Source organism: Aotus nancymaae, unplaced genomic scaffold, assembly GCF_030222135.1.
Source record: "Aotus nancymaae isolate 86718 unplaced genomic scaffold, 86718_ANA_hifiasm-v0.15.2.pri h1tg000004l, whole genome shotgun sequence".
NCBI lineage: Eukaryota > Metazoa > Chordata > Mammalia > Primates > Aotidae > Aotus > Aotus nancymaae.
The window spans coordinates 24,332,359-24,347,159 of record NW_026988415.1 but is presented as its reverse complement, the minus strand read 5'-3'; the positions used below and the strand labels follow the sequence as shown (position 1 = coordinate 24,347,159).

General features: G+C 38.1%; 1 protein-coding gene across 1 annotated transcript in view; it reads right to left on the bottom strand.

Annotated features, from left to right (window-relative positions):
* Positions 1 to 14,801, bottom strand: part of TENM1 (teneurin transmembrane protein 1) — a 789,930-nt gene that overhangs the window by 138,356 nt on the left and 636,773 nt on the right. Inside the window, exons 18-19 of the mRNA XM_012475269.3 lie at positions 8,198 to 8,317; positions 1,699 to 1,960 (exon numbers count right to left, since the gene is read on the bottom strand). Of these exons, the coding sequence (XP_012330692.2) occupies positions 1,699 to 1,960; positions 8,198 to 8,317 (382 nt within the window). The remainder of the gene's footprint in view (positions 1 to 1,698; positions 1,961 to 8,197; positions 8,318 to 14,801) is intronic.

Here is a 14,801-nt window from a genome sequence, read left to right as displayed (position 1 = left end):
TTGAAATGACCCTGAGGCCAAATTTTTAATCAAATTTTTCTTACATATTTCTCTGTGCCTGGATGTAGCAATGGCTGGGAACAAGTTTCTTCAAGGTGGCACTTGTGACTAAGAAGCGAATAACCCCCACTAATTCCTCTGCAAATTTTACATTAAACATTGGTCTCAGAGTAAAAATATCACTTGGCTTCTTTAATTAACGGCTATTACTTGTTTACTTATCACCACAGATAAAGTTAAATAACCAAAGGCGGTAACTAAAACTGAATTGTGTGTTCCATGACTTTCATGTTTCAAAAGACATCTGAAGAAAAAGCCCATTCTACTTAATACACCTAAGGTGACGTGAATAATGTGGGTATTTTCATGCTCTCATTCATTTTTACCTCAGAATCTTGCCCCCTCTTACTTTTCCAAACTTGTGCACATAGCAGAACTGATTGTTAAACATACGGTAGCTCATATTGTCCAGGATTTTTGGTCTTTCTCCTGTTTCTGAGGACATGATCCCTTTTGTGTACCCTTTGCCCAGTTTTTCTTCCTCTACATTAGCCATTCGGTACCAGAGCTGTCCACCAGCTGTCTTCTCAGATGGTAACAGAAGTGCAATGGAGAAGGATAGTATAACACTCACCAACTTAGTAGTTCATTTTCCTAAGAAAACATGCAATCCTAGATCAGCCTGGACACTTGTGCTGACAGAAGACCCATACCGCCTAATGACATGTGTGAAGGGATTGGTGTGCCAATCAAATGTACTCATTAAACACTGTCTTGTTTTTTCTTCCTTTCTAAGCAAAAAGCAATAGAAAAGATAAGGGGTAACTCTTTGGACTGCTTTTCTTCTAGAGCAGTATTTTTGAGTGAGCCTTTCCTAATTGGTATTCTCTGGGCACTGCTAAGAGTTGGTGGGTGGTGTTATGATAAAAGAACAATCAATTCTCTCTTGAAGCATCCATTTACTTCTTGATTTCTGGATCTGTAAGACCTATATGTCCATTTTGGTGGCTTCTACATTTAATTATCATTAAAATTTTTCTATAATGTGGTGAGGAAATTGTACTATGGCTGTTTGAATGGTTTAATATTGAAATGACAATATTGAATGCTCAATAAAGAATAATTCTCAGGAATGTTAAAATATCAAGTTTCAAAAATGTCTTCTCCTGACTATAAAGCTAGAACATTCAGAAGCAAAGCTTTTTTTTTTTTTAAAAAAACTGCACAGGCTTGAAAACTACCTTTACTGTACACAGCTAGACAACAGAAGTTGTCACGTCTTCTAAGAAAAATGACAATGGATACAAACTAGACAATAGAAGAAAACTAGATTTCTTAAGAAGCTTTAATTTCAGAATCACAAACAGTCCAAGCTCATGGATTATACTGTTATTAATAATAAGCCAGCCAGCTTTGTTCTTTAGAGCACAGTGTTTATTAGGTCAAAGATTGGCATTTAATTCTTATGAAAGCTACTTATATCTTGCTCTGTTCCATGGTCACAGATAGCGTTATAATGCCCTGACAAATCATCTTAAAAATGCGTTCCAGAAAAACATTTGAAGACTTCTCTTGACAAATACAGGGCAGCACATTATAAGTCTGGCAATAAGAATAGGAAAAGGAATTTAGCTATTATACACTGTTGACCACTCCACGATATTATTATTTTATGCATTCAAAGGCCGTTATACCCACCTGCAGCTCAGGAACAATAGTTCCTCTCTCTGGACAGGACCCTCCAAATGATGTGAGTGGTGAAGGAAGCACAATAGGGTTTGGGCTGATAAAGTTGGAGATATCACAGGATGGCGGGTCTGCTACAACTCTCTGCATGGTGACTTTCTCCACCACAATAAACTGATTCCAAGGCAACCAGAGTGTCCTCTTCTCAGTCAGGAAAGGTGATCGGTCGAAGATTAAGACGACAGAGATACCACCGATGGCTACAAGGTCAAAGCTGAGAAGGAAAAAAACAGAAGACAGTTGCAATCAAATGAAAAATTTTAAAAAACCGAAGTTAAAAAACAGGTTAATTGTAGTGCCCTTTCCTTTTCTGGGGGACTCAACTATATCCACTTATATTGTCTATTTTATAAATTCTCTCTAGCAGTATGTTCGTTCCATAGATGACTTCTTTTTACTATCTCGTAGTCTTCTAAGAAGAAATTCCACGTCACCAGTTGATAGTCCCTCAAAATTTGTAAATCAATTTTAACACTATCTTAGACAAAATCACCACGTGCATTTCTGCAAAGCCAGCTCTGACACTGCTGTTCCCCTTGTGCTAGAGATAACAGAAAGATGACCACTTAACATTCAGCAGCATCTTTGAGAATGATGCATTATTCATTTTCAAAAAAATCCCATAATGTAACATAAGAGAAGTAAGAAGCCAAAAGGTTAAATATCTTGTTCAGGGTCACAGACATAGTGTCAGAAACCAGACAGTGTCTTTGAGATGGCATTTGGAGAAAGATATCAGCAGAGGACAATTGTTAGGGAAAATTTCTTTGAACTCAGCTATGCTTGAACCCTCTACATTTGACTACCCTCTTTGGCCTCCTAGTCTACTTGAACCCCAGATTTTAAGATTTCTGGTTTGCTCCACAAGGGATTTTGGTTTCTTTTTGTAAGACAGCCTGTAATGAACCCTGCACAACTTCACCAACAAGTCCTTCTCTATCTATGACAAAGCAAGACTACCTTTGCTGTAAGCCAACTCTGTCTATCTCTAGATGTGGTCTATGACAAGTCTATTGCATTGGAGTTGAATGGATTCAGATTTCATTTCATTCTGCACTAGATGGTTCTACCTTACTTCTCTTTTAAGTATAATGACTTCTTTGAGATGATGTACTTGAGAGCATTGGAAAAGCATTAACTCCTATGTAAAAAAGTAAGATAATGATAAATTATTATCATTTTTATGTTAAAAATGGATAAAGGGCAATATGATGTTCCTTAATATTCAAGGCAACTTAAATCCACAGGAGAGAGATGTAAGCAATTGTCTGCATTAAAATGATCTTTCAGCAAAACACTTTTTCAATGATAAAAAGCTCTGATAGGGAATCAGACTTAATTATGGACATCTCACCACTCTCTTCATATGACATTTATTATATTTATTATAGTATTACCAATCGTGTCTTGTTGCAGAAATCTTGTAGATAAAGGTAAATGAACAGTAACAAAGGATGGATAATACCGTGTTTTTTATTACTGCTTTTTCAGTGAAGTAGCTTAATATTAAGGCAGTTTCCATAAAGAGGATTGGAAGAACTGCATTAGCTACAGAAAATAATCTAGGTTTGAACTAAAAAACGAAAACTCAAACCATTTATGGTTTAAGACAGAGGGTCTGAATTCATAATAATACAGGATCAGTTTAAGGCAAGTGTAGTAGGGAAAATCTGACACTACTTGTCAAGAAACCTTTCCTCTAGTTCACCTTCTATTTGGATTTAAGTATGTGTCCTTGGGCAAGTTTATATGCCTCACCCAAACCTTGACTCCTGACTCAAAATTGAAGTGCTTATTTATTTAAAAACAAAAAACAAACACAAACATGAAAACTAAATAAACTGTCCAGAAAAGAACGTAGGTGCCTGGAAATTATTTTTTCCCTTTTTTAAAAAAACTTTTATTTGGCCAGGTGTGGTGGCTCACGCCTGTAATCCCAGCACTTTGGGGGGCTGAGGTGGGTGGATCACGAGGTCAAGAGATCAAGACCATCCTGGCCAACGTGGTGAAACCCCATCTCTACTAAAACTACAAAAATTAGCTGGGCATGGTGGTGTGCGCCTGTAGTCTCAGCTACTCAGGAGGCTGAGACAGGAGAATCACTTGAATCCAGGAGCCACTGCACTCCAGCCTGGTGACAGAGCAAGATTCCATCTCAAACAAACAAACAAACAAAACTTTTATTCTGTACTTCTAGAAAGATTACACAGAGAGGGCAGGCATCTTGATTTGTAGAAAGAATGTGGGTTTGGTTTCATATATATCTGGGTTTCAATCCCAGCTCTGCCCTGTGAATTTTGTGTCTTTAGGCTAGTTATTTAAACTTCCTGAGACTCAGTTTTCTCACTAGTAAAACAAAGCCTCTATAATCTATCTCTTAGCGGCTACTATAAATGAATGAATGAGATAAAGACTCAAGGGTCAAGGATATAGTAGGGACTCAACAAATGTTATCTTTCTTCTCAAATTGGATCCATTGCCCTACTAAATTTGCCATATGTTTTCTTTCTTTTTTGTAGTTCAGGTGAACTATAGGTCAGCTTTTGATTATCTCCATGAGCAGATATTGATTTTTTTTTTTTTTTTTTTGAGATGGAGTCTCGCTCTGTCACCCAGGCTGGAGTGCAGTGGCGTGATCTTGGCTCACTGCAACCTCCACCTCCCTGGTTCAAGCAATTCCCCTGCCTCAGCCTCCCAAGTAGCTGGGATTACAGGCACATGCCACCACGCCTGGCTAATTTTTTGAATTTTTAGTAGAAATGGGGTTTGACCATATTGGCCAGACTGGTCTCAAACTCCTAACCTCAGGCAATCCAGTTGCCTCAGTCTCCCTAAGTGCTGGGATTACAGGTGTGACCCACTGCGCCTGGCCGCAGATACTGATTTTTAAGGTCTCCTTGGAACTTCCCCTAGGCATCTTATGATGGTTCATTTTATATCTCTACTTGGCTAGGTTATAGTTCTGAGTTATTTAATGAAACACTAATCCAGGTATTGCTGTGGAGGTCTTTTGGAGATGTGGTTAATATCTATAATCAGCTGAATTTAAGTAAAGGAGATGGTCCTTGATAATGTGGGTGGGCAAAACTGTTTCTGTGAGGAGGAAAAAATTCTGCCTTAAGATCACTACATCTCTTTCCTGAGAGTTTCCTGCCTGACAGATTTCAGACTTGCCAATCCTCACAATCATATAAGCAAATTCTTTGGAATAAATCCTTCTCTCAATACATTCATATCAATATCTATATCTATGTCATTCCATTTCCCTGGAAAGCCCTGACTGATATACTTTTCACCTTCCACCTAGCAGTTATACACAGTAAACACTGCCTGGCCGACTCATTAATTGACATGGAGGTGGAAGGTGGAACTGTGGCCAGAGATCCCATCTAAACCATTTCCAATGCCAAATATAAAGCTCTCTAAATGATTACTTCTTTGGGATTTCTCCCACCACAAATCACCTCCATTTGTAAGGGCCATTAAAAACAGGTTGTAAAGTCATATAAGAGTGTATATAAAAGACCCAAGGGGAGAGGGTTTATTTGTTTGGAGATTGTTGTCAATACACGAGTCCAATCAGTCCTATCCATAGATGGAAGAGTATTGATACCTATGCAAAATGCTTCTCTCTCTCTGCCTTATGGTATCCATAAATGAACAAACTTTTGCCTTGAGGAGAACCAAAGGGAACCCTCTCTTCATCTTCTAGTCTTCAGAACAAAGTTCTTGAGACCTTTAATGCTTCTCGAGAACCTTCCAAGAATGTTGTCACTTCACTTGTTTTGCTTATCATTGCCTGAACTATTTAAAAATAGTTCTTTTTCAACACTTTAGTGAGTACAGGTTATATATCTAAGTTGAATGTGGTAAATCATAGAAGAAAAGAGCTAGGTTACTTGGGTTTAAATCTTGAACTCTGTTCTTATTATCTGTGTTACTCTGGATAAGTTTTCTCATACGACAAATGGGGAGGATGATAATGATATTTATCTCAGATGGTTGTTGTGAGGATGAAAAAGGAATGACATTCATGAAAGTGTTGGACATACAGTAGATACTCATAAACATTCACCTTTCCTTTAGACTAGGCTTTTTCTTTTCTGCAAAGTAGGCCCTTCTCTACGTGAGTATCTAAGCTCTTTATACTTTTAAAGGGCTCAGTCTTTCACCACCATCCTTCCTTCTGCTTTGAATAAATTACTTTGGTCCCATGACCTAGACCTTTCCTGGTTCTTTGGGGAAACCTGTCAGTTTACTTTTGCAAGTAGTTGATAATGAGGGTAAATAGCTCTACATCCCATATGACATATTTCATTCAATGGGGACTTTGAGAGAGCTGATAGCTTCACCTGAAGCAGTGATACCATTGGTGAGAATTATAAGCACTGTGGCAGACTGGAGGGTTTGAGATTTGGACAGGAGGACCCTATCAGCAACTCTCATATCACACTCTGTCTACTAGGTATCTAGATGCTAATCTCAGCCTTTCTATACTCTTTTGACCTCAGGTATGTTTTTCTTATGATTTTCTACCTTTGAAATGCACTTTCTCAAACTGAGGTAGCAACTAGCAGAGACATATAAATGGAAACTCTCATCACGCTGTCACTTTATGTCCAAGAAATGACAGTGGAACAATCTGGTTGGCATTTGGGGCCTATATTTTGAATGCTTACACCTTTATGGAGCCTGAGGGGAGTTACTGCCAGAGGGGATTCTGATTCTGACTAGCATGTGTTATCTATATAAACTTAGTGCGCACCGTGAGCTTAGCTGAGGAGCATCTTGGGGCATTTCACTTAAAACTAAAGACAGAAAAATTACAGCAAAGATCACCCTCTTTAATGTTTGCTATATACTGGAAACAAAAATTTTTAGACTCTTTAGGTATCAAGATTCTTTTAGGTTCTTGCGTGAATATAAAATAATTCACCGAAACTTCTGTATGAAAGCTAAAAATGAGGGCTTCTCAGGCCTCCATGAGAAGTCAAAGTCAAATGTCTCAAAGGGCATATTCTATTTAGAGAAATAACCCATTTCTTAATTTATGGCATATGGTTGAAGATGTCTGCAAGGGTGAGGCTAGTTTTAAGCACCAGTTACTGGTGAGTGCACTCACTACCAAAATTCCATTATTTAATCTAATTGGGAGAAAGACTCATTTGAATTAATAGAGATCTCCGATTATAGAATATTTGAAAGGAAATGCAGTTATATATATATATGTGTGTGTGTGTGTGCATATATATGTACATATATGTGTGTACATACATGTGTGTGCTACCAAAGTAGTTCTGCTGAGCTTGTTATCATATAGAGATGGTTAGTTAGTAATTGGCAATATAATTTATACATAAATAATTTATATAATTTACTAAAGTCCTTAAGAACAGTTTATCTTCTTAAGTAGGCTAAAACTCTTTGCTATTATCTTTTGAAACTAATTTTTTATAAATACTTTCTTGACAGGGTCTTGAAAAAATTAATCTAGCACAGCCCAAGTTGAACAATTAACATTTCTGAAGTGGCTAGGACTAATAAGGTTTGATTGTAGGTTTTTGAAATGAGATAGTTTCTCACAGTGTGATAACGCTCCAAGCCAACAGGTCTTTTTTTTTTTTTTTTTTTTTTTGCGTGTGATTATTGAAGTGGCTTGTTATGAGTAGGACATTTTAACGTAGCCCACCTGGAGACTAGGGTGCCTCAAAGCCATTATTACAGTGTTCCTGAGAGTAATAAATAGGTACCTTTAAGCTGGAGCTGGACACATGGGCCTATTGACTTAATATTCTGAGTCAATGTCTGTCTAAATGACAGCAACAAAAATGTTGTTATGAGCAAATCAATTTCCAGGATGAGAAGGTTTTACTTCAAGGTCTTGCTTCCCAGATCTTAGAGAACCTCGAGAAGCACTTAGAGAGCAGCCTGGTGGTTGGTGCTTCAGGTTAAATCATTGTAATTAAGTAGGCTGGCCAAGCTCGTCCATCAGTTGCAGCCAGTAGTCAAATAGGCAGCCTAGGGAGGACACATTTTAAAAACTTCTTAATTCATGTGGTTGAATTCTGTATTTTTGGAGGAAATATTTTGGATGCATTCATTTCTGAAATATTTGGGGGTTACTATGGAAAAATAGCCTATGCATTCCATGGTTCCTTATTTATCACTTGCATAATCTCACTGAACTTTGAAGTTGCATTTGTAGATGGAATTAGATAAAGGATAGACAACTTTTCACATGACCTGGGTTTCAAGAAGACTTGAAAAGGATTAGAAGAGGAATTCAATTTGAATTAATTAGGAAACAGAAAATAAATATCACCAATGACTTTTTGAGATATAGTTTGAAGAAAGATGGGCTTACCATGACTGTATCATCTGAGCCCTAGTATTACCCCTGGCTAGAAGTCAGTATTGACCCCTACAATGATCAGAAACAACACTGACGTACCTTCCATCTTGCCGGCTGATGGTAAACCCATAATCACTGTGGTGCAAGAAACTGACATTCACTCCCACTAGAGGAGTTCCATCTACGGCCACCACTTGGCCCCTAATCACACAGGCACGCCTGCAACACAAGACCAAAGGCAAACAGAAAAGCATGTTGAGACTAGATTCCAGAAGTCAAGTTGTAGAAACTTTGGAAAACAGTCAAGTGTAACAAAGAAAACAATCATTTCATGAACCAGTAGAAAACTAATAACCTTCTGGGGAGGGGATGTGTTTCTTTTTTTTTAACCCATCAAAATTAGGATCATACTTGGTATGGTTCTGAATCCAGATATTTTAAGGTTGAAAACATATTATTAATATTGTCCAATGTATTTAGAAATTCCTTAATATATCATTTTGTTATTATACAATATACCCTTAAATTAGTATCCTATTAACTTGCTTAACCCACTCCTGATTTTAGGACATTTTGCTGTTTCTTACTTTTTTCTGTCTTAAATTTCTTATTATTTCCTTGGGAGAGAGTCCTAGTTGTGGAAGGATACTTTTCTGTTACCAAAATTAAAGTTAATTACATTAGTTAATACATAAACATATTGTAAGGTAAGACTAAAGTCCCTGCTGACCACCTCTTTACTACTTCCTGGTGTTCTCATCAGAGGTAATCAGCAGTATTAGTTTGTTGTGTGCATTTTCTATGGATTTACATATATAGTATGAATATTTTTAAGCCTCCTGATACACACTGCCAAAGTGCCTTTTTCTGGAAAAACAACCAGCCAACCAACCAACCAAATTTAGTTGAGTACACTTTAAGTTAAATTCTGCAAAAGAGACGTGATCCCTGACAATGATATACTGCTTTTCTTGCCTAATTTAAATAAAATATTTCAAGACACTTTCCCTTTAAACAAACAAGTCTCATCCCTACTAAAAACTGGAACTCCGTTAAACTAGTCCCTAAATGGGTCTCTCTTTCAGGGACATAGTCCACTAAAATGTACAAGACTTTCAGCCCTAGCCTGGCTGACAAGCTATAACAAATTTCAGGAGGCTGGCAGTTAAGAAGAGTGCCCTGGGACAAATCCCAAGCAAAGATTTTTTTCACTGGTCTGCCGTTATTTGGGGAGGAAGGGACAGTTTTTTCACCAGAGTTTAATCCTAGTCTTGGCAGCCCTGAGCTCTTGGACATGAATTTTATAGCTGGAGCTGGCAGAGCTGAGGAAGGTTGAGCAAGGTCAGTGATTTTTCCTAGGGCATCAATGTCACTTTTTTTTTTCCTTTTTTAACCAAGTGGGATTCTGGGTATCCAGGGCAGCTCAATCTTGGATTTAAGGGGGCCATGTTATTCAGACAAACATGGCTGTTCAGAGTAACCCTAATCATTTTACCCTGGAATTATACATTCCTTTAATAGAATAAAAAAGTAAAGGGAAGTGTGTAAAGACTCACGGCCACAAACATCATCTGAAAAAAGAAAAACACCTTTGAATAAGCTACAGATGGTTACCAGCCAAAGTTTATTGTATATGTTTTAGCCAATAAACGTCACCACTAAATTGTTTCAATCAGAGGAATTGGTTATAAGTTATGCTAATAGGGTTTATACTGTTCTATGTAAGGGCTTCCCTAACACAAATTACAAGCAATTAAGTATTATGCAAGGGTAAGCAAGTGTAATTGTTGCTATTAGTGTTTGTGTATTTTCTGAACTCTCAGACCAACATTCATCGCTCTGTGACATAGATCAGTAGCTTTCTTTCCAGTGAGCTGTCCATTTTATGAATTATGTAAATCATGGTTCTGAGTGGCATGCAAATGGCATATTGGCACTTGTTTTGCCATGTTTGATTCTTCCAATTTCTGTATCATTTTGAAATCCCATTTGTTCTAATAGAGAAGACACTTGAAGTCATTGAGTTCTGGATTTTGAACTAATTCTGACAGATCTGGTCCCAGGTTCTAAGTCCAATGTAACAAGAAATGAAAATAAAACATCTCTGGTTTTATACAGTAACCTTTTAGATGTCTTTACAGAACAACTTTTGACAAGGTGGGTATAGATTGAGTGGAAACAAGCTGAGAAAAATCTCCTGCAAATTATATAGGGATTGGTTCCAAGGGGGGCTGGAAGACACTGTAGTGATGCCAAACAATTTAGAAATTAGTTAAGCATTGTTTCCTGAGCTCTCAATGCTGGTAGCTGCTTTGGGAGTATGGTGGGGGTTAGTTATTACCTTGCCAACCCTCCACCAGTTAACAAGGTGGCCTTTAAAACAATAACACCTACCTAGGTGCTTGCTGATTCCCCATTGGCAAGACAATTCCAAACTCACTCATTTTATTTGCTCACATTAATGTAGACATTGTGTCTTTCTACAGATGTACTAGGCTCAATTATTTTTGTTTTTATTTTGTCAAGCCTAGTTGGCATTGTTTTCTCATATTTTATGACACACACACAGACCTGTCTCTTCTTTCTGCTGTTCTTTTATTTTCTATATGGCTTATATTTATGAAGGATCCAAGCTGCTGAGTGAAAGTCTTATAAAAGTTATCATTATTCTGTGCATTTCCCTTGTATTCCTCTCTTTCTTCGTTCTGTATCTCATTCTGAGTAGTCTTGTCTTTTGACTCGTCTGCTTCTTAATATTCCTCATGTTTTACGAAGCACACAGATTTGTGTGATAACGACTCATCAAAGTCATCATTATTCAAGACATTGTCTACCTGTTCTTCTTTTCATTCATTTCACTCTTCATCACTCATAAATAATGCTCACAGACTTGTCTTTCAACTCCCCTACTTTTTTTCCTCATATTTTATGATCCACACAAACTTACAGCATATGATAAAGCCCCATAAAACTTATTATTCTACATTTATCAGTATTGAACTCCCTTTGTAATGTATTAGACTTTAAATGTTCTAAGATTCCCTGTATCTTGCTGCATTTGCTCCCATTATTTACACACTCCATGTCATCCATTTTTCACAAGAATAACTCTTAGGTCTTTTTATTCCTGGATTACCAGTACTTACTGTAATCTTTGAACAGTATCAGTCATCCAGTGTCAGTGTAAACTGTCTAAACTTCAGGACAGTATTAAAGTATTCATTTTAATTTGCAGTAATCTTGACTGACACTGCATGCCGAAATTTAGGAAAAATCTACTCTTTAGGCAAAGTCTCCATTTGAAAAAGAAAGCTCTTGAGTGTACTTGCTTTCCCAGGCAGGCTACATCATCTCCAAATGGCCATTAGGAAGCCTTCATATATATTCTTTGGAAGTGGGCATATTGTGCCACTTCGTTCAGCTCAACTGCCATTTTGTGCACTCCCAGATTCTAAATTCCATTTTCTTAACACTACAAGGATGGTAGCCTTGTATCTGGTTTGTTTTTCCTGATTCCCACAGTCACTAAAATACAGTTCCTCTTCCCCATTTATATAAACTATTTTGATTATGCTTCTTCTATCTAAGGCAGCCTGAATAATTCATTTTTTTTTCCCAAAGTTAGATCCTAGCTGAGTAGTGAGGTATGTGTGGTGAGGGCCTGCCTTTGATACTACCACTGTCCTGCTTTCGGTGATTTTTCTTATTTCCATTATGGTGCCCTCCCTGTTTCTTCTTCCAGAGAGTGTCTGGCTTCCTCAAATCACCATTGAAATTAGCCCTACTTGGCCAGTACTTGGTCTGCCATGGGGAAGCAACTTGAGCTCTTAAATTTTTGCCACATCAAAACTACCTTCAACCTGAGTTCTGGTCCTTAAAAATCTGCCTTTCTCTGAAACCTTTTCAATTGAATAATATATAGAATTCTTCTGAATCTTTCAAGCAAGATGATAGAAGCTACTGTCTGGACTGTCATGAAGCTGCTCCTGCACATGTGTACAGCAGCTATGTGCCCAGCGTAACTGTCCTTTGTGTTGGATTGGTGTGTCTATATGTATGTTCTTCTGTACTCTCAATGGCAGGCATTGCATACTTTGTCTTTGCTTGGGGCTCTCTTTTGATTCACAGACATGGATGGGATGCTTTGCTTGGTTGAATCTTTGAAAACAAAAACCTCTCCCTGCTGTTGTTGGTTAGAGCAAGATAACTTGAACTTAGATGGGCATATCCAATGTGACCTTAAAAACATGCATGGGGAATATCACCCCTCACAAGTGTCTTTTTTCCTGTTCTCCAGAGAATACAGGCTGCTGCCAAGCTGTCTACCTGCTGTCACTGTGCTAAAGCAGCAACCCCAAAGGAATTGCTTCTCCACTTTAACTAAATGCTGAATCCTCTAGGTGTTTGGCGCTTGGTCTGAGGAACAGGGCATCTTGGGAAATGCAAGTCAGAATACATTTTACTGAGAGCCTTATTTAACTAACAAGCTGCTTGTTAGACAGTTCTGATGCAAAAGGTCTAATTCATTCTGTATTTGCTATTTTCATGGAATAGTCAAATTATCCCTAGCCTTCAATCAACTCTTGGTTCCATTCTCTTCTTCCCTTATTTGTTGTCTTTTGTCTTCGATGTCAAATTTCCGATATTCGTTTAACACCTCAGGCAACAACATTAACCTCAAGCACAAAAGTTGGTTTGAAAAACAAGGCTGAAAACTAAATTGTTGAAAGAAGATGCAATTTCCTACATTGTATTTCTGATTAAAGTATTTCGAAAGAAAACGGAGACTCAGGGGGCTAGAAAAGTGATAGCGATTTGCTTTTGTTGCTAACAAGAGCATAGGCAGGCTTTGAAGGGTAACATTCAAAATCAAGGACCTAGCCAGCAGGGGATCTAGCAGCAGGTGGGCAGGTTAGGTTGTTTTTTCCATAGGAACAGATGAAATCCTTTCTACAGCTGACAGCTCTGGTCAAAAGGTAGCATTGAGAAGGACTGGGCTTGGAGATGCTATATGAATCCTTTGCTCACTAGTGTTTGAAGCCCTGTAATTTCCTCTGAATTGTCGGTTGGTTCAATTCTCCAAGGGATAGAAATTTGTCGCATATGAGGTGTGACTGGAAGACTCCCCTGACGATTGTAGCTACTGGGGTCTCTACTGGAATGCAAATACCTCTGAATAGTTAGGACAAAGGGTTTGTGATGTTCCTGTTACTACTGACATCACAAAGCGAATAAAGGGGCTTCTCTTTAGAGTGTAATTTTGGGATTGTGGTGTTGGTCCTCAGTCCTGTCTGATAATCTTTTTCTCTTATAGATCAGTGATTCTCAAACTTGATTGTCCACAAGAATCACCGGAAAGGCTTCTTAAAACACAGATTGCTGGGTTGTATCCCCAGAATTTCTGATTTGGTAGGTCTGGTGTTGGGTCATAGAATTTACATTTATAACAAGACAAACGTTTGAGAACTGCTGCTTTAGGAAAAGCAAGGCCATAACATACACAGCCAATTAAGGCATATGAACTGGAGAGGGAGGCAGGAGGCATAAACCATATACAGGCAGGCAAATCAACCACTGGTTCACAATCTCACCCTTATAAAATCTGTCAGGCACGCATTTTAACTCTTCCATATAAACCTCTGGAAAAGGGTTTGCAACAACTGTAGTTGGGGGTGTCATGTTGAAACTGGCATGACCAAGGGATGGTTGCATTACAAGATGAATTACAGGGTCTTCAAATTCAGAGATTATAAAATGGAGATATGTTTTAGTCCAATTTATTTATCCCAAATAAGTGTCAATTTCTCCCCATCCTCATTATTGTCATTATAGAATGCTCATACTTGTATTATTGCACGTATCATAACCGGTCTCTGATGACAGTTATAGATGTCTGTCTTTTTATTAGATAGCCATTCCAGGGCAAGAACTGTGTGATTTTCTTCTCTGTGTCCTTCCCAGTGCCTAACGTACACAGCACATGCCCAAGACAGGTTCATAGAATTTCAACTCAAATATTTTAAAATATGAAGTTGTAAGATCCAGGCCGGGTGTGGTGGCTCACGCCTGTAATCCCAACACTATGGGAGGCTGAGGCGGGCAGATCATCTGAGGTCAGGAGTTTGAGACCAGCCTGACCAACGTGGAGAAACCCCATTTCTACTAAAAATACAAAATTAGCTGGGCATGGTGGCACATGCCTGTAATCCCAGCAACTCAGGAGGCTGATGCAGTAGAACCACTTGAACCCGGAAGGCAGAGGTTGTGGTGAGCCAACATTGTGCCATCGCACTCCAGCCTGGGCAACAACAGTGAAACTCTGTCTCAAAAAATAAAATAAAAATAAAATAAAATAAACCCAAAGATTCTTGCAACCTATGCTTATGGCAATGCTTCAGGCAAGGGTTTCAGTGACTACATTGAGATTCCTGTGTGACAGACGCCTTACACTTTATTTATTAGAAGCCAACATTCTGGATTGAGCATTATGACATTCTCATCAGGATTGTTTTGTTTGATATTTGACTCTTTTATGGAATTAAACAGTACCTATTGTGATCAGGAAGATGAAATAAATAGTCCTCAAATGCTTAATTTATGCACACTAACCCCATTATTCCTTTATATATTATCATCTAATTACCATTTGGTATTTTATAATTTAAATGCATTTGGGACTTCTAATATCCAGATATGTTTGGGG